The sequence below is a fragment of the Peromyscus eremicus genome, chromosome 5 (genome assembly GCF_949786415.1).
Source record: "Peromyscus eremicus chromosome 5, PerEre_H2_v1, whole genome shotgun sequence".
NCBI classification, from domain to species: Eukaryota; Metazoa; Chordata; class Mammalia; order Rodentia; family Cricetidae; genus Peromyscus; species Peromyscus eremicus.
This window is the reverse complement of record NC_081420.1, coordinates 53027482-53044387: the sequence shown is the minus strand read 5'-3', so window position 1 is coordinate 53044387 and position 16906 is coordinate 53027482. Positions and strand designations below refer to the sequence as shown.

The 16906-nt window shown below is 46.0% G+C and overlaps 1 protein-coding gene across 4 annotated transcripts in view; it reads right to left on the bottom strand.

The window, feature by feature from the left end:
• Pfkp (phosphofructokinase, platelet) overlaps positions 1-16512 on the bottom strand; it is a 65017-nt gene extending 48505 nt beyond the window's left edge. For 2 of the 4 annotated variants that reach the window (XM_059263441.1, XM_059263443.1), the window contains exons 1-2: positions 15961-16511; positions 1984-2057 (exon numbers count right to left, since the gene is read on the bottom strand). In XM_059263441.1, coding sequence (XP_059119424.1) covers positions 1984-2057; positions 15961-16075 — 189 coding nt within the window. In that variant the 5' untranslated portion in view covers positions 16076-16511. Of the gene's footprint in view, positions 1-1983; positions 2058-15960 lie in introns of all 4 variants that reach the window. The other 2 variants (XM_059263440.1, XM_059263444.1) reach the window with 2 other exon arrangements.
• Between the last annotated feature and the right edge of the window lie 394 nt (positions 16513-16906).

The window sequence follows — 16906 nt, the reverse complement described above, 5'->3', positions numbered from 1 at the left end:
GCAGAGCCAGGGATGGCAGCAGTCGGGATCAGAGCCCAGGCATGGAAATTCACAAGGAGAATGTGACCTTCACATGCTCCAAACAGTAAATGTTAAAATGGTCTGAACGGACTAAGGCTTAGAACCATGGTTTTCAAACTGCCCAAATGTAATAAAGAAATATCACACAACCACAGATTTTGAAAAGCAAATTAAAACACAAGGATCAGGAAAACCTTTCCCAAGCAAATGATAAATACATGAGCAAAGGAATAACAGGTGCAACCATTTCACAAAAAGGAAGATGTTTTAGTAAATACCAGTATGGTAGTTTGACCGTAAATGGCCCTCATAATTTCATAGGGAGTGGCACTATTAGGAGGTGTGGCCTAGTAGAAGTAGGGGTGGCCTTGTTGAAGTGAGTGTGTCACTGTGGGGATGGGCTTTGAGTACTCAAGACACTGCCCAGTTTCACAGTCTACTTCCTGTTGCCTACATATCAAGACACAGCCAGCACCATTTCTGCCTGCACACCGCCATGCTCTCCACCATGATGAAAATGGACTGAAGAGTTGCCTTGATCATGGTATCTCTTCACAACAATAGAAACCCTATCTAAGACAACCAGCATTCAGACACCTGTCTGCAAGGATCTGATGTAGCCATCTCTGGGGTGGTTGGGGTTGAGAGATAGGGTCAGAGGGCTTTCAGAAAATGCTTCTTCAGCCAGAGGTATCCATCACAATGGTCATGACATTTAACTGATTGGTGCCGTTATCTACAGATCAAAGTATTAACTCAAAACACAGCATTTTAAATAGCAATATAGACCTGGAAGTAGGTTCTAGGACCATTCCCCTGTTTCTGCCTCCAACCATGTCATAGGACTAATGGAATTACAGATGCTTATGGCCACAGTGGCTTCTGTGGATTCACAGTTGGGTCCTGATGCTTCTATAGAAAGTTCTTACCCCAAGAGCCATCTTCTCAGCCCTAAAGTGATCATTTAGAAAACAATTCTTTTCTATTTTTAGCTACATTTTGTGAATTTAAAAACAAAATGATTTCCCTCGTACTTCTGAAAATAAAGTGGCGCAGTATATACTGCTTCCTTCTTCACGTACTACAGATTTCCTAGGCTGCCAGGACCTCAACACAGGAGATGAAGTTTCTTCACGTACTACAGATTTCCTAGGCTGCCAGGACCTCAACACAGCAGATAAAGAGCAGTTCCAGTTTACTTAGTTATTGTTACCTAGTTTTAGTATAAGTTAGTACGAGAGCTAGTGGATCTCATTATGGCATTTTCATCCACGTTTCTCCTCATTCATTCCCCTCCTCTCCCTCCTATTCTCTTGCCCCCTTTTGCTCTCCCCCTCCCAACATCTCCCCTCTGTCCTCAAGTCACAGGCATTTTATCGCCTTCTTTGCCCACCCTCCTCTACCCCTTTAAATGTTTTCTTCCTGTCAGTCTCCTTTCTAGTTCTCTCTCTCTCTCTCTCTCTCTCTCTCTCTCTCTCTCTCTCTCTCTCTCTCTCTCTCTCTCTCTCCTGAGTCTAGTTTATTTACTTAACGTGATGATTTCCAGTTGCATCCATTTCCAGGCAAACTCATGACATCATTTTTATTTGTGCACTCACTAATAAAATTCCGTTTAACCCACAGATTCTTCACCGTGAAGTTAAGACATGAGCAGACACCAGGAAGTGGCTTCAGCTTCCACTTAAGGACGAAAAGCTCAAAGTGGCTGTCTTTCCATTTCTCGTACTATTCTTTGACATCAGCTCACACAGTTAACACATGCAGGATCATTAACCCAGTAATCAAGACCAGGAAGTTGATACCAGCCTGACTTTTGTGCTGTCTTATCTCATTTTTTCCCTCACTTCCGGGGCTCAGCTGGGGCAGTCAGCAGGAGAGAGACCTGTGAGCTCAGGGCTCTGAGCCAGTGGGCAGTCCGAATTCCTGAGTCAGAGAAAGCACAAATGGGAAGCAAGCACTGACCTCATATATAAAGAACACTTTGGCCCCCACGTATATTCCCATGCGCACCACAGCACGAACCGCAGCGTTCATACCTGTGGAAGGAACAGGGGCAGTTGTCAGTAGAGGGCTTGACGCTTGTCCACCAAGACCTGGGTCAACAGCAGAACTGCCTGTGCTTCTGTTTCCTCATGAGACATGACTATGGCACACACCTCAAGGATGAGTACAGTGACTATAAAGAACAATTGGGAGTCAGGGTACCCACCACACTAGGGTCCATCTAAAGATGGGTTCACATTATGAAAGAGCCTAGGCTATTTTCAGTTCAGAATATCACTGCTCAACTTGCTACGGATTTTCCTTTTATAAGTCAAGGTTGAGACTGAGTAGAGCTTCCAGCTCCTTAGCCTCCTGAGTGCTGGGATGGCAGATGCGTGCTCTGCAATACAAAAGTTTAGGCAACTCCAGACAATCACTCAAGGAAACAGAGGGCAGGTGCTGATACCCAAATTCAAAGAAATTAATAGTGAAGGGGGCAATGGGTCTGTGGCTGGAGGAGAAGTTGAATAGTTATTTCATCCCTACCTATCAGTGTGACTAAAAAAAATAGGCAATGGTCTTAAACAAATCATGGCATTTTTATTGGAAGAGAGAAGGTAAAACAAGCCAGCCTGCTAGGAATCTCCATACGTCCTCAAAATAGACCGGGGACATTTTCCACACTTCTAGTAAGAGCAGCAGAGTGCAATGTTTTAGAATGCAAGACCAGAAGTTCAAGTTTACTTTCCACTGAGAGAACATTTGTGGAAGCCCGAAAGCATGCTTTCTTAGCCTGCCAGTGGCATAAGAGTTGAAGAATCTTGTACCATCTTAGCTCAGGATCTAAGGCCCAGCAGAAGGGAGAGGACAAGGAGGGGGGACAGAAAGGATGTGGTCCTCAGCCTCAGAATGAAGAGCGACTGGGCTTTCAGCCGAGTTCCTCCCAGGCTGCCATTCTCTCCAAATCTCCCATCTTGTACCTTGAAATTTGGGGAAACAAATATCAAAAGTAGGCATGCTGCAATACAGAGGGATGACAAGTGACATCCTGAAATAAGTAAGTACAAAAATAAAATGGGAGCCAGGGCAGTGGTCCATCCATAAAGTGCTTGCTGCACAAGCATGGGGACCTGAGTTCTGATCCCTGCCTCCCACCTAAAAAGCCAACCACCACTGTGTCCTTGTATTCCTGAAGAGGGGCAGACAGGAGGATTGCTGTAACTTGGGGGCTAGCCATCCTGTCCAAGTCAATGAGCTCCAGATTCAGTAACAGGCCCTGTCTCAAAAACAGGGTGGAGAACAGCTAAGGAAGGCACTGGACCTCTGGCCTCCACAGAAAGAGGTGCATGCCCACACAAATATGCACACGTTTTCCTCATGTTCACTTCTGCAAATCCCTTAGAAGTATACACATGCCTTTATCACATAAACCCATAGTCTCAATTGTACTTGCCACTGAAAACATATTTTTGGAAGCTAAAGACTTAATTTGAGTAGTCCCCTTTGGCATAATAGCTAAAGAATCCCCGTATCATTGACTTTAGCTCATAATTACATGTAAGGCAACAACCACGTAAGACCCCACCCCTTAGAATACTTGGTTAGGCACTCAACTGCTGTGTCCTACAGAGAGTCTCACCCTTGTTCTTGGACTCAACAATGTTTGAAGAGTTTTCTGCCAAGAGAAGGACTGTTTTTGCTAAGGCATGCATACATACGCCAAGCTCCTCCTCTGAAAGGATCTATGGGAAGGAAAACAAAACTGGCCTGGGGGAGGGGGGGCACACCTGGCCTGTACCCTGAGGACTCTCCTGCTAGTTGGTGACAGTGAGACATCCCTGTGACATCTGCTAGAACTTCGACACCATCCCCACCCATACACTTCCCTCAGCAGCCTTTCTTTAACTTCCTAGTTCTGCGTCTCCAGTCTCCCCCTTTCCCTGCCAGACAGAGCTGCCTGCCCCTCTGTATTCACAGCTAAGTGCTAATGATGCAGGCATCTCTCCAAGGGAAGGGTGAGCTGTGTGTTGGCCCTTACGTTTTAGCTGCATGGATGAAAGCAGCACTCCATGGTTCCGGCAGAATGGCTGTGTTTATGGGGCTTTGTGCTCCAGCTGTAGTCACTTAATCAAGCACTAGGTAGGTACCTGAACTGTACAAACCCTGGGAAATGAGTTGATGCAGTACCCCAAGGAATGATGCCCTGGACCCTTTTGCTCCTCTCCTGTCTTAAGATCTCATTTCCACAAGGTTTTTGGCAGAAACATTATCTCATGAACAACCTTGGGGGTTCGAAAATGTGTGTGTAAAAGAAGAGGCAGAAGGAATGGGGTGCTGAAAGCTAAGAGTGGTAAGAAAAGGAGAGAGCTGAGTGTGGTAGAGAGGGTGACAGGAACCAGGCTAGACTCCAGGGATAAACAGAAAGAAACGTGAAACCACTTCACACTGCGGAGATTATACTGATGACCTCTACCTTACCAGGAAAGAGGTGTGATTGCACTCCAGCAGTTGACCCCAGGCCCAAGGTGGGCTCCTAAGACTATGTAGGCTGTAGGCTGCCTCAGGAGCTTCCAGATATAGCCAGAGAGTTCGCATTTCTCCCATGCTCAGAATGCTTTAAGAGGCACTGCCCTAAGTCCTGAAGGCTTTCATCCACTTGCAAACTAGTCTTAAGAAGTTAAACCCTAGGGATCCAACCCTATAAAGGCATCACTTTACTCCCCAAACAGTACAAGTGCTCTGGCAGGGTCTGAAATCTCCTAGGAAAGCCTGCAGAAGTCCGGATACCTCTCAGGGGGCAGGAGAAAGCTGGGGCTCTGAAGGGTACTGACCAGCAGGGGTAACAGAATTAAAAGAGAAGCTTACTTAAGCTTCCCCTGTGCTTTAACAAGGCAAGTTTCTGAAGACTGCCAACAGGGACCAGATTCCTATCTAACTGCTACAGAGGTTTTAGGCTCTGCTTTTGAAATGAATGCAAAATGCTTTTGAAGGAATGCAGAGATGAACCCCAGGAAGGTTCTGGAAGAGGTGAACGGGGATCAAGGAGGAAACAAAGAAACCAATATGTAGACATGTATCCTTACAATTCAGGGTTTATAGTCTCGCGGGTGAACATCGGTTTCGTCATTTTGCTTAGAGCTGTCCTTGTCCTTGGCCACCTGGTCATTTGGGACAAAGAGTAGATTCAAGAGTGTCCACTCACACTCAACCTACTGTTTTTCCCAGAACAGTTACAGCATAGTGTTCATTCACTCGTTTGTTTAGGTTTTATAGTCTGACCTGGGACTCCAAACAATCTTCTTGAGTGTTTCCACGGAGCAAATGTCATCTTCCTATGAAGCAATAATCTTAGTGTTTGGAAAGAAATCTAAATCCCAGCCCAGTCCTCCCGGAAGGTTTGGAACAGGAATAAAGATAATCTAAGGAGACATTGGTGTCCCTCCCATTGTCTGTCAGACTATTGAAACAATGGACCCCAAGGAACTGGAATTTCCCCAGGAGTCTCATGCTGGGAGAAAAAAAAGGTTGGAGCTTGGCACCAGCCAGAGTAGAGCTTTCTCTCAAAAGAAGGTGCATATAGTTCTGCTAAATTGTCAGAACACCTTGCAAGGAGCTGGGCTTGGTGGTACACGCCTTTAATATTTTGGAAGCTAAAGACTTAATTTGAGAAGTCCCCTTTGGCATAATAGCTAAAGAATCTGTATCATTGATTTTTAGCTCATAATTACATGTAAGGCAACAACCATATAAGACCCCACCCCTTAGAATACTTGGTTAGGCACTCAACTGCTGTGTCCTACAGAGAGTCTCACCCTTGTTCTTGGACTCAACAATGGGGAGCAGAGGCAGGTGGATTTTTGTGAGTTCAGGCCTAGCCTGGTCTACAAAACCAGTTCCAGGACAGCAGAGAAACGCTGTCTCAAAAAATCTTTAAAAATAAAATAAAGTAAAATAAAATAAAAATAAACACCTTGCCGGACAGACTGTAGCCTAGACAGTGGTAAGTCACTGGTGGGCATGACCACGCTAGCTATGCATACCTCTTGTCTTCAAAATAACCTAAACCTGGGAGGTTTCAGAACCTGGAAGGTAGACTTGGGGTGAGGTGGCGCGGTCTATGAACTTCTTCGTTTCTCTTCTCGGGTGTGATCGCTCTGAATATGTCCCCTTCTTCTGCTTTGCACTATTACTTTGCATGTATCGTTGACCTAGTGAGGACTGGTGGCAGGGGCTGTTTTGTCAGGCCTGCCAGAGCTAGGCACTGACCCGAACAACTCCAGTAACAGGTACAATCTTCTCACAGAGCTGAAACTAATTTAACACGGAGACAACGATGGTGCCGGTAGGTGGGAAATGTGTGACGGAACGGAGATGCAAGGGGAAGGACGGCCATGGCGCGGACAGCTTCTCACTAATGGACAGTGGAGACGAACGGGCAGCAAGCTCTCTGCTTGGAGGCCAGAGTCTCTCATTCAAAGGCCATGCAAGGAAACATTAGGTAAATCTTTATTTTCCAGCTGCTGTGAGGCAAACCTCACCGTTGCAAAGGCTGGCTTTGAAATTCTACTCTGGCAACACTTAAACTGTGAGTCACTGGAAAGATACTTAGATGGAAGAGCTAATCACCCTCATTCGGCCGCTGCACGTGATCTACGGGTGCCTAGCAACAAATCCATGTACCATAAAGTAGTACAGATATTAGATACCAACTAATAAAATTAATTAAGAATGAGAAAAACATTCTGTCTAATAAAATCCTATTATTACTTGGGTTCATCCTTCCACCATTTTTGAGATCTGAAGAGTGCACCAACCTCCTAGCTGAATCTTTTGACAGCACATTTCGGTTCCACAGTATATACAGTCATTCTCTTACTAGTTTCCACAGCTAACTTCCTCTGGGAAAAAGAAAGTCAAGTGGCTCAAGGGGGCTACTAGTTTGTCAAAGAAATGGATGCTAGCGGCTGGAGAGACGGCACAGTGGTGAAGAACGGGTATCGCTTTTCCAGAAGGTCTGAGTTTAGTCCTCAGCACCCATGTAATGTGCCTCACAACCAACTCTAATTCTAGCTCCGGGAATGCTACACCCTCCTCTGGCCTCTGCAGGACACACACGTGGCATTCATTCACGTAGACAAACACATATCCAGAAAGAAAACAGAAAAGGTCTTTTAAAAGATGAAACATGCCCTATGTTATTCTTGCTACTGTAGTTATTCATTAAGCTTTGTCTCTAAATGATGTTAATAGGGAAGGGGTGTGGATAGACAGACAGAACCCAGGCAAAGCCTGGCTCCCTCACAGTTATCAAGCTGGGAGCCACCCTGGACCCAGGTCCAAAAGTCAACATCAGAAGAGTTCAGATAAATCTATAAGTATGTCTTCATCTGCCTATCCATCACATACACCCTTATATATGTGGATTGAGTGTCTACTCTCTGCCAGGGGCTGTTGGGAGACTTTACTGATGTAATAGCAGGGGACTGTGGCCCTCTGGAGCTTAGTGCAGCCAGGAGAGGGCAAAGAGCAGTATCGTAAGTACCAATGGTGCCCACTGACAGGATCTGGGAATTCAGCTAGTGGAGGACCATCGGGAGACCCTGAATTTGGCCTGCTACAGGAGTAAATGAATGAATGAGGGGCTGAGAAGATGGCTCTGTGTATAAAGGATGGATGCCTATGCAAAGCCAATGCTGGGAGGAGAGGCCCATGAAAACAGGCAGAGCCTAGGGGAGAAGGGTACTTGTGGGTTAGCCGGTCTAGCTGCAACAGTGAGCTCCAGGTTCATATGAAATAAGAGTGTCTTAGAAAATAAGAGTGGAGAACTGATTGGATAAGATCGCTGATGTCCATCCTTGTCCTCCACAGGTTTCCACGCAAGCAAGAGCACCCACACATGAATGCCTACACAAAGAAAGACAGACAAACACACACACACACACACACACACACACACACACACACACACACACAGGATAAATAAGTTAGTAATGATCACATCAGAACTACCACTAAGGAGAAAAATGTCAAGCAGAGACGTACAGGAGACTGAATGTGGAGGATTCAGGAAGCACTATAGTGGTTAACCAAGAGCTTTGCTGAAGAGCAGTGTGAGAAAGAAACTGAGGTGGAAAAAGTTAGCCAAACAGACAGCTGGAAAATACTACAGGCCCTGAAGCCAGAGGGTTCGGAGAGTATGAGGAGTCCCAGTGTCCATAGCAAACACTGAGACCACTGTCACCTGATCTCTGCTTATACTCATAGCTTCCATACAAGCATGTAGAGTTCTCCTTACAAATAAATTATTTTCCAGTTTCATGTGTGTGTGCATGTATGTATGTATGTATGTATGTATGTTTTCCTTAAATCAAAGTTCCTCACCCATTATACTTTTCCTACTTTTCATGTCTTTGTGTATTGTGTGATAAATTTAATTAGAGATCTCTGCATGAACATGGATGGATGGGTACTTGAGTAAGGTCAAGAGGAATACGATTCCCTCCTACCCCCGTGCACACTTTCATTGCCTATAACTCCTCTGTGATTGGGGGTCTCATGAGCCACACTCCCACTGAGGATGGAATATTGATGGGCCCACTCTTGTGCAGGTCTTGTGCAGGTCACCACTGGTGCCACAGGCATGGGCACAACAGCCACATCATGACGTCATGTCAGAGCAGTTTGCAGCAACCCTCCCATCTCCATTTTTCAGTCTCTCCTTTTCCTTGAGGAACAGATGCCCCAATTTTAGGCAGAATCTTTTAAATGAAGGTAATGACACACCATTGTTGCTCTCTGGCCATACTGTCCATCAGGGTAGCTTCTGGTCACATGTGTCTTACCCAAATTTAAGTGTGTTATAATGGCAGTACATACAAATTCCAGTTTTAATTCAAAAAAGAAAGTATTGTATAACCAATACAATAGTTATGTTGTAAAATACTGATTACACATATAATTATTTCACCTCTTTTGGTTACTTTCATTAATGTGGCTACTATATCAATAATTCCCTGTAAAATGCAAGCCACCAATGCAAACCTTATTCTTAATGGAGATCTTAAAGAGATGCTCTTAAAATCTACTTATTGATGTGTGAAATACTATACACAGCCTGCTACATAACTAGGTCCTTATTAAACACTGGTGAACGTTCTAGACCAGGAGCTGATAGGACCTGCTTCCTATGGATAATTTTTCACTGACTTATTTTTTCTCCCTATTTATTTGTTGCCGTTATAAGCACCATTGGAAAGAATATATTCTCACAAGCCTTCCTACACCTACCTGTTTCATATAGTCTTTATTGTTTCAGCAGATGAGTTCTTGTCTATCTTGTGCCTCCACCTGCTCCAAAGCCCTTCTGTTCCTTCTTAGGCTGTGTCCACGGTAGCATCCAGTCAGTCACATGACCTGCCCCACCTCCTCAAGCCTCCATCTGTGACTTGCTCCTGTTTCTTCTGAGTCACTAAACTCCAGTTCTCTGCCTCTCCATTCTACAAAATGACCTTTATCAGAGGCAGCCTGTAACCTCAGCATGGCTTCCCAGTTCACATAAGGTAAATCCAAAGTCTACATATAACCTGTGCTGACTAGTACCTACTCAAAACCAATTCCTCCCATCCCTCATGAGGGCTCTGGCTCCCTGGCCTTGGGCTACTTCCTGCTGACTCCTTCCAGGCATTTCAAGGTTCTATAGGCCTCTATAGAAGAGTAGCTCACACCCCATCCCTCTCCTGGTACAGGATCCTTCTTAGGTGCCCGCAGCCTGTGAGATACACAGTCCATTGGTTCATATTGTAACAGTGATATAAAGGATTCCATGGTTCTACCTAAGGCTTCACACATTCCACAACCTGTTCCTGGGTGAAATGGTCATATAAGAGCATAAACAATCTGAATAAAAGTTATCCAGATTTGAAAAATACCAGACGGAATGACTGCTTGGGGAGACTACATGTGCCCACCCCTTTCAATTGTTTCTAATCAGAAAACTTGTAATTGGGTCACATTTTTAGATAAATGGACCCTATGTTGTGGAAGCCTCTCAGTCAAAATGCTGATCAAGCAGAGAAAACAGTGACACAGGGTCACTGAGCTGATGTATTAGGCAAGCCTCTTGGGAACTTGAGTTTACAAACAATAGCCCCATTGATTCCTGAATCTTGTGTGGTCCTAACCCACCTGGGGATGGAGGGAATATTAGGGAACTCCAAGTACACATTTCCAGCCTTTGGCAGACCTACTCTATGTGCATAGGCATCTTCACAGTATCTTTCCGGTGGCTGTAAGCACCGTGAGGATGGACAAGATCGTGAATGGGTCCTGTGGGGGCAGGGCTGTTAGAAGCCCAGAGCAGTCCAACCCTTCCTCTTTGGCTCTGGGTCCCACTTTTGTCTGACTATGTTAGGAGATAAGGGGGGTGGGGCGGGAATACAGGGTAGGGTAGGGAAAGGAAAGAGAAAGGCAGAGATGGGACATTCTGACTCCTTCACTTTGCAAATGAGAAAGAAACCCCTGTTGCCGTTCTAGTAGATAGAAGACAGGGCCTATAGATAAGTCTGAGTCTAGAGAGACTGTTCTGCTAAGTTTTAAAGCTTCATCCATCTAGACAGGCACATTACTGTAATTCCAAACAAAATACAAGGTGGCAAAGCCCGGTTGTGAGGAAGAATCCAGCCTCCACAGAGGGAGTTGGCAACAAATAGAAATCCGAGACTAGCCAAAGCTTGTTGAAGAGTGTTCAACACTGAAGAAGTGACTCAGCTTTTTGCAGAGTACAGCCGCCTGCTCTTCATCCCTGAGCACTCAACGTCCGGTGGTGACTGCAACAGCAAATGAATGCAGTTTTGTATTCTGACATCTGTCTCCAACATGTGGTGACCTAATCTTTCTATTTCTAATTCTCATGGCTTTTGACAGCAAATCAATAGATCAGATCTTTAACAGCTTCAGATTTCCTGGATAAAAGCCGTCTTCACAACCAAAAGCTTTGAGTTCACTGTAACCAGAGGAAAACATGCCTCAGGTTTTCATCTTATTTACTTACTTATTCCGGAAAGGCAGCAAAATAGCTTCCAAAGGTCATAGGAATACATGTCACTTAAAATACCTGCCCTCAGAAAATGATGCCCTGGGGCTTGGGGAAGCAACTCAGTTGTAGACCACTTACCTGGCATATGCAAAGCTCTGGTTTGATCCCCAACACCAAGAAAATAAACAAAGAGACACTACACTGTCATACAAAGCCCCTACTCTGTGATGGACTTGCTCTATATTTTTGCTCAAATAATTATTTTAACCTAGAAAGATGCACTCAAAGCGCAGATAGGCCGAGTCTTAAGACAGTAAGCACATGTGCTTGTGTGCTTTGCTCGCACGCGCACGCACACGCACACGCACGTACACACACCCTGGAGCTGTGTGAAGTCACATGTCTATTGTTCACAAAGTCTTTTTTGCATATACTGGCATCCCATACAAGCACAGCTATGGGTAATAAAGGGGCCCAACCAGGGCTCTCATCTGGGTGTTCAATGAATGTAGACTTGCTTCCCCCACACCACCCCGGGAAGTGATTCTTGGATCCTTTCAGAAATCAATCCAGGGACTCGGAAGTACATCTATAAAAACCACAAAAGTTTTTATACAACTTTGTACATTCTCCTAAAGCATCTCTGCATTAATTTATCACAGCTAGTACAATGCAAATAGAATGCAAATGGTTATTATGCTGTATTGCTTGGGGTGGGGGGGTAATGATAATGAAACACAGTCATAGGTATTTTAGTACATGCTACGCTTAGAAATTTATGTTGAAGCCGCGTTTGATGGCATTTGCAAATGTGAAATCCATAAATACAGAGGGCAGAGTGAATGTATGAAATAGAGGAACCAAATCAGCACTTGGGTCAGGTCTGTGGGCACCTCCGGCTTCTAATTCTAATTTTAAAGTTCTTTACAATTACTAGTAGTTGGTACCTATTGCTCAAAGGCTGAAAGAGTAATTTTGATTAGTGAGGGTTTAATTCATCCAAGACAAGTCACATTTACTCCCTGTCAATTTCACTGGTGGAAGACAGTCAACAAATATCACAATGCTTGCTGCTAGCCATGCCGGATGGTGTAGTCATAGTTCCAATGGGAACTCTGTCAACAGCACATTGTATCTGCATCCAATCTACAGCCACAAGTCTTGGCCCTGACACTCAGTTCTGTGAACTTCAGAAAAACCAGTTCATCTTATCACTGGCTCATGCATCAGATGGGGGTAACTTGACATCCAGAGTAAATTCAGCCTACCACATAACAAGCAGTCTTTAACGGCTAGTATTTCCACAGAGCCTGGAAAGCATCCTATAGAATCTAAGTAGGTGTTTTGTAAATATTGTATTAATGTTGATGTCTCCATAGACAATAAAACAACTGAGCCTATCCTAAACACATACCACAGATTCTGACTAGTCTGAATGCCACCATACACCAGACCTACAGAGGCCATAATCTAATTTTTAAAATTATTATATTAATGTAGTTATTTGTGTATGTGGGGAGGGGTGTGAATGGGCCATGATGCACACAAGGAAGTCAAAGGACAATTTGCAGGAGTCAGTTTTCTCCTTCCACCATGGGGGACTCAGGTATCGAACTTACCAGACTTGGTAAAAGCATGTTAACCCACTGAGCCATCTCAGCAACCTGCCACAGTGTATCTAAAATCATTAATCATTTTTGTACGGGAAGCAATACTGCTTGAAGGTGGGTACTTAGTCATAGTAAACTTGCCTATCTAGCAATGTGGAGTTCATTTTAGGCTACAGTGAAATTAATGGTGACTTTTCAGTTTTATTTTATAATTATACAATATAAATTCCTTTAGAAAAAGAAAGCCTTCTGCTGCCTTTGTATTGAGTGTTATGCTACACGGTTTAAGCCACCTTGCTGTTACTATTACTGTAAAACAAAAAAAAAAAAAAAAAAAAAAAAAAGGCGTTTACCTCCTCTGCTAACAAAGTTGCCCAAAGAGACTCTTATATACCTTGAGAGAGCTGGGCTCCATTCACTTTTGAGCAATAACTCAACCAGTCTTACAGAGAAAGACGCCATGAAGACAAGGTTCAGTAAGGAGAATTTGGGGATGAGATTTCATAAACCATCCTTTAATCCTGTTACCACTGGGTATAAGCCTCATGGCCTTGCCTAAGTTACTTCTCTCTTGTGAGTCTTTTTCCCCACCTCCAAAATGAAGAACTCAGTATCTTGAAGTCATGTCATTAGGAATAGAGATGAGAATTGCAAGACTTTGGCATAAGATGTATAGAATATGTATTGTACTAAATATGACCATTTCAGCATAAAACTATACTATTATTCCATCAGTAAGATTTGGCTATGAACCTCTGGCTATGAATCAACCCATCTCTCAAGTAAAAATCAGGTACTGATGAAATCAAGACAAAATAGTAAAATAGGGTACAATAACCACTTTCTTCTGTCCCAGGAGTAACACTGCTAAGTCCAGGTTCTCTGAGCATCTCGAGAGAATTTTCCAGGAAAAAAAAAAAAAATACATGCACCCCCTCACACAGGTCCAATATAGTATGACAACAAAACATGACTGTTTACATAATTCTAAGAAAAACCAGGCAGAGTACCCATACAACTGGCCTTGACTTCCCAAGGAACAGCTCAGGTATGACAAGACATAGTGGATGCCCCCTATGAAGCTAAGAGCGGCCATCTCCCATGGACCTGATACTACTCTAACCCAGCGATGTTCAAATGTAATTTGGGTTCTGAAAGTATCTTTTTTCCACTGAAGAGACAGCAGATGAATTCAAAAATCAGATTCCCCACTTCTCACCTGTGGCAGACCCAAGATAAGCAGAAAAGGAAATGGAGTTTTGACCAAACACCCTAGAATCGCACATAGTTGCACCCAGGCTAAATATTTCAGGAAATATTTTTGGAAAGGGATTTCAAAGGGATAAGCCATCAATATTGGTTTTCTAACTGATCCAGGATGTTAATTCTAAAATAAAACCTTTTACCACCTCAGCTTGCAGTCCTGCTGGCCATAAGCCTCTTCCTGTAGTGGCAGTTTCTTCTCTGGCTGCCCAGGATAAGAGCCAAAATACTTCCTACTTTGCCTTAGCACGGTTCTGTGTAAGGATGCGAGACTTTAGAAGTCCCCTCATTTTGGTGTCCTAGTACAGGCTCCTGGCTGCCCCATAGATGGGTATTTTCAGGCATTTAAATTTGGATAACTCTGGTGATGTTATCTCACATTCCACTTGTTTTTCCAGCCTCCGGTGTATCACTGCATTCACTCTCTGGGAAACTAGCCCTCCATGAAGTAGTTTGTACTGAGGATCTCCTTACTAAAATACTAGTACTGCTTTCAGGGGAGGAAGGAGGGCCTATTGCAGTGCCTAGGGTGACTGATGTTGCCATTGGCGCCTTTAAGATAATGGGAGGGAGAGCACTGGGGACCCCTCACTGGGCAGACGCAGTTTCCGGTGTCTGTGAGCCCGACGCGCCTCCGATGCTGTACTAATTTGAGCCGGTACAGGAGACTTAAAGCACACCGGAGGCGACGGGCCCAGCATCACGTAGGCTCCCACGCCGGGCGGGGCGTTGCCCTAAGCCCCAACCTGCAGCACCGGCGACGGCCCCGCCCCGCTCAAGGGCGAAGTGAAGGTCATCCATAGGGTGGGCGGAAGGCAAGGACACCGGGCTCCAACCCTAAGCCTCCCTTCTTGTGCTGGCTTAGAACGAAGGAAAAATAAAACGTGACATCTGGACTCCTCTAGGGCAGAGGGAAGAACGGAAAAGCAAAAGCAAAACTCAGCTCCGGGAACTGTCTGCAGCCGGCAGACCTCAGGGCTTGGAGAGCATGTAAGCTATGGAAATGTACATCTAGCTTCTAATTCTAATGAAGGGATTAGCATTGGAAACACCCCTGTCTGGGAACCCTAGTACCCCCACGTGTACCCACGGCGAGGGGCCGGGGGCGTGATTGGTCACCCCCATCGCTTTTACAGTTTAAATATTCTCTTAGTTTATCAAGTCCAAACATCCTGGAATCGGGTCTCTTCAGCTCTAAAATCAACCTCGCCATTGGTAGAAAAGGGAAGACTGCAGCCGGTGCTTGACTGAGTGCCGTGACGTCCTGGAGTCCCCGCTTCCTGGTCTTTCCCGTCCTGGGGAGACTGGCGGGGAGGGCCTAGTGACCCATTTTAGTTTTCAGTTTTGTCACGAGCAAGAAGGCGACAGAAAAATCTTTTAAAGGATCCCCCTAGTGAAAACACGAGGCGCTGCCTGACCGTCAACGCCACGCCCGGAGAGACCCCTGCGCGCCCCCAGCCGCGCTTCCCGCAATGCAGCAGCAGGGATGCAGCCTGAGCTGCGTGGGAGGAGGGACTGGACAGGAGGCGCTGCGGGGGACCCCGATGTTTTTTCTACGATGCTCAGGGATTGGGGTGGGGCGAGTGCCTTGGCATCCGAGTAGTCGCCCTGTACCTAATTTCAGGAAAGAACGCCTGGCTCTATCTTAGAGACTCAGACACTAGACGACCCCATTGGCTAGCTCAATCAATAAACCTGGGGATGGAAAAATTATTCATTTTGCCAATGAAGGATCCTACAACCATACCCCTCATCCTCTACACCTCACCGGGCAATGGGGCTCCACCCTCTAAGGTCGCTTTTCAGACACCCTAGTCCTTTCTAGTTTAGGGCTGGCTCTTCCTGCTCTAGGCCACCGGTTCGCCTCAGCTCACCCGTCATTTTCACTCTTTCCTCATCCTTTCTCCCAGATCCATATCGCTCAACGTTTCTCCCAAGCTCTTCCTCCCTGTCATCCCACCCCGGTTATCCTCTTCTGCAGCCCTCTCCAGTCGCCCTCCCCTCCAGCCCGGGACCAGGAGGCAGGCTAGAGAGCCGGTAGGAGCGCACCTTGGGCATCCCCGCCGCTGGTCAGGACACCGATGGCTTTGCCATCCCCAGAGAGGTGCTCCAGATACTTCGGTAAGGAGGTGCTGGAGATCGAGGGGTCGTTTGCTTTTCTCATGGTCAGGAGGTCGAGAAATCCCGGACAGCTTGGGTTCCGGTGCTCAGGAAGCAGTGAAGACCTGGCCCACGCGCGCCAGCCTTGGAACCGCTGCCCCGCCTGCAACCCGCAGGAGCCGCCCACGCCCCGCCCGAGCGCCAATGGGCGGTGGCGGGGGGCGGGGCTCTCGGAAGGGCGGGGCCTGTCGGGTTTACGACTCCAACAAGCTACAGGGTGGGCGAGGAGGATAGGGTGGAACCGCGTAGTGTTAGGGATGCGGCGCCGCCAGCTCTGAGAGGTGGAGTCGGATGTGTGGTGCCATCTCTAAAGAGGGATGGAGGGATCATCGCCCGGTATGGAGCCATAAGTGGATGGCAGCGCAGCTGTGGGGATGATTCTGCAAGTGGGCGCCGAGCGGGCGGGCCCACCACGTGGGCGCCGAGGCTCGTGGTGGCCTCATCACCCAACGTGCTCTAGCTGTTAGGGTGGCGGTTGAGGAAGCCCGGAGATCTGTGCAGAAGCAGAGGCACGCGCCTTGCTTTCAGCTAGATTCTTTCCTGGCCTGACAATCGGAAGAGTAGGGCTCTCCAGCCTTTTTGTTCAGGGTCCAGAATCCACAGGATTCCCCAGGTTTCACCTCCATTCCGAAATTAGGAAGAAAAAAAAATGTGTGAATATCAGATTAAGTTGTGTCACTGACTGTAGAGAAGGAATTGAGTGTAGAAGAATGTCCGAAGGCCGTTCTTAAGACACATCCTCAGCAAGTAGGCCTGGGTTCTGGATAATCCAAAAGAAACCCGAGAAGGTGCAACAAGAAACGTTTGGCAGGTGTGACTAGACAGACAGTTCCCA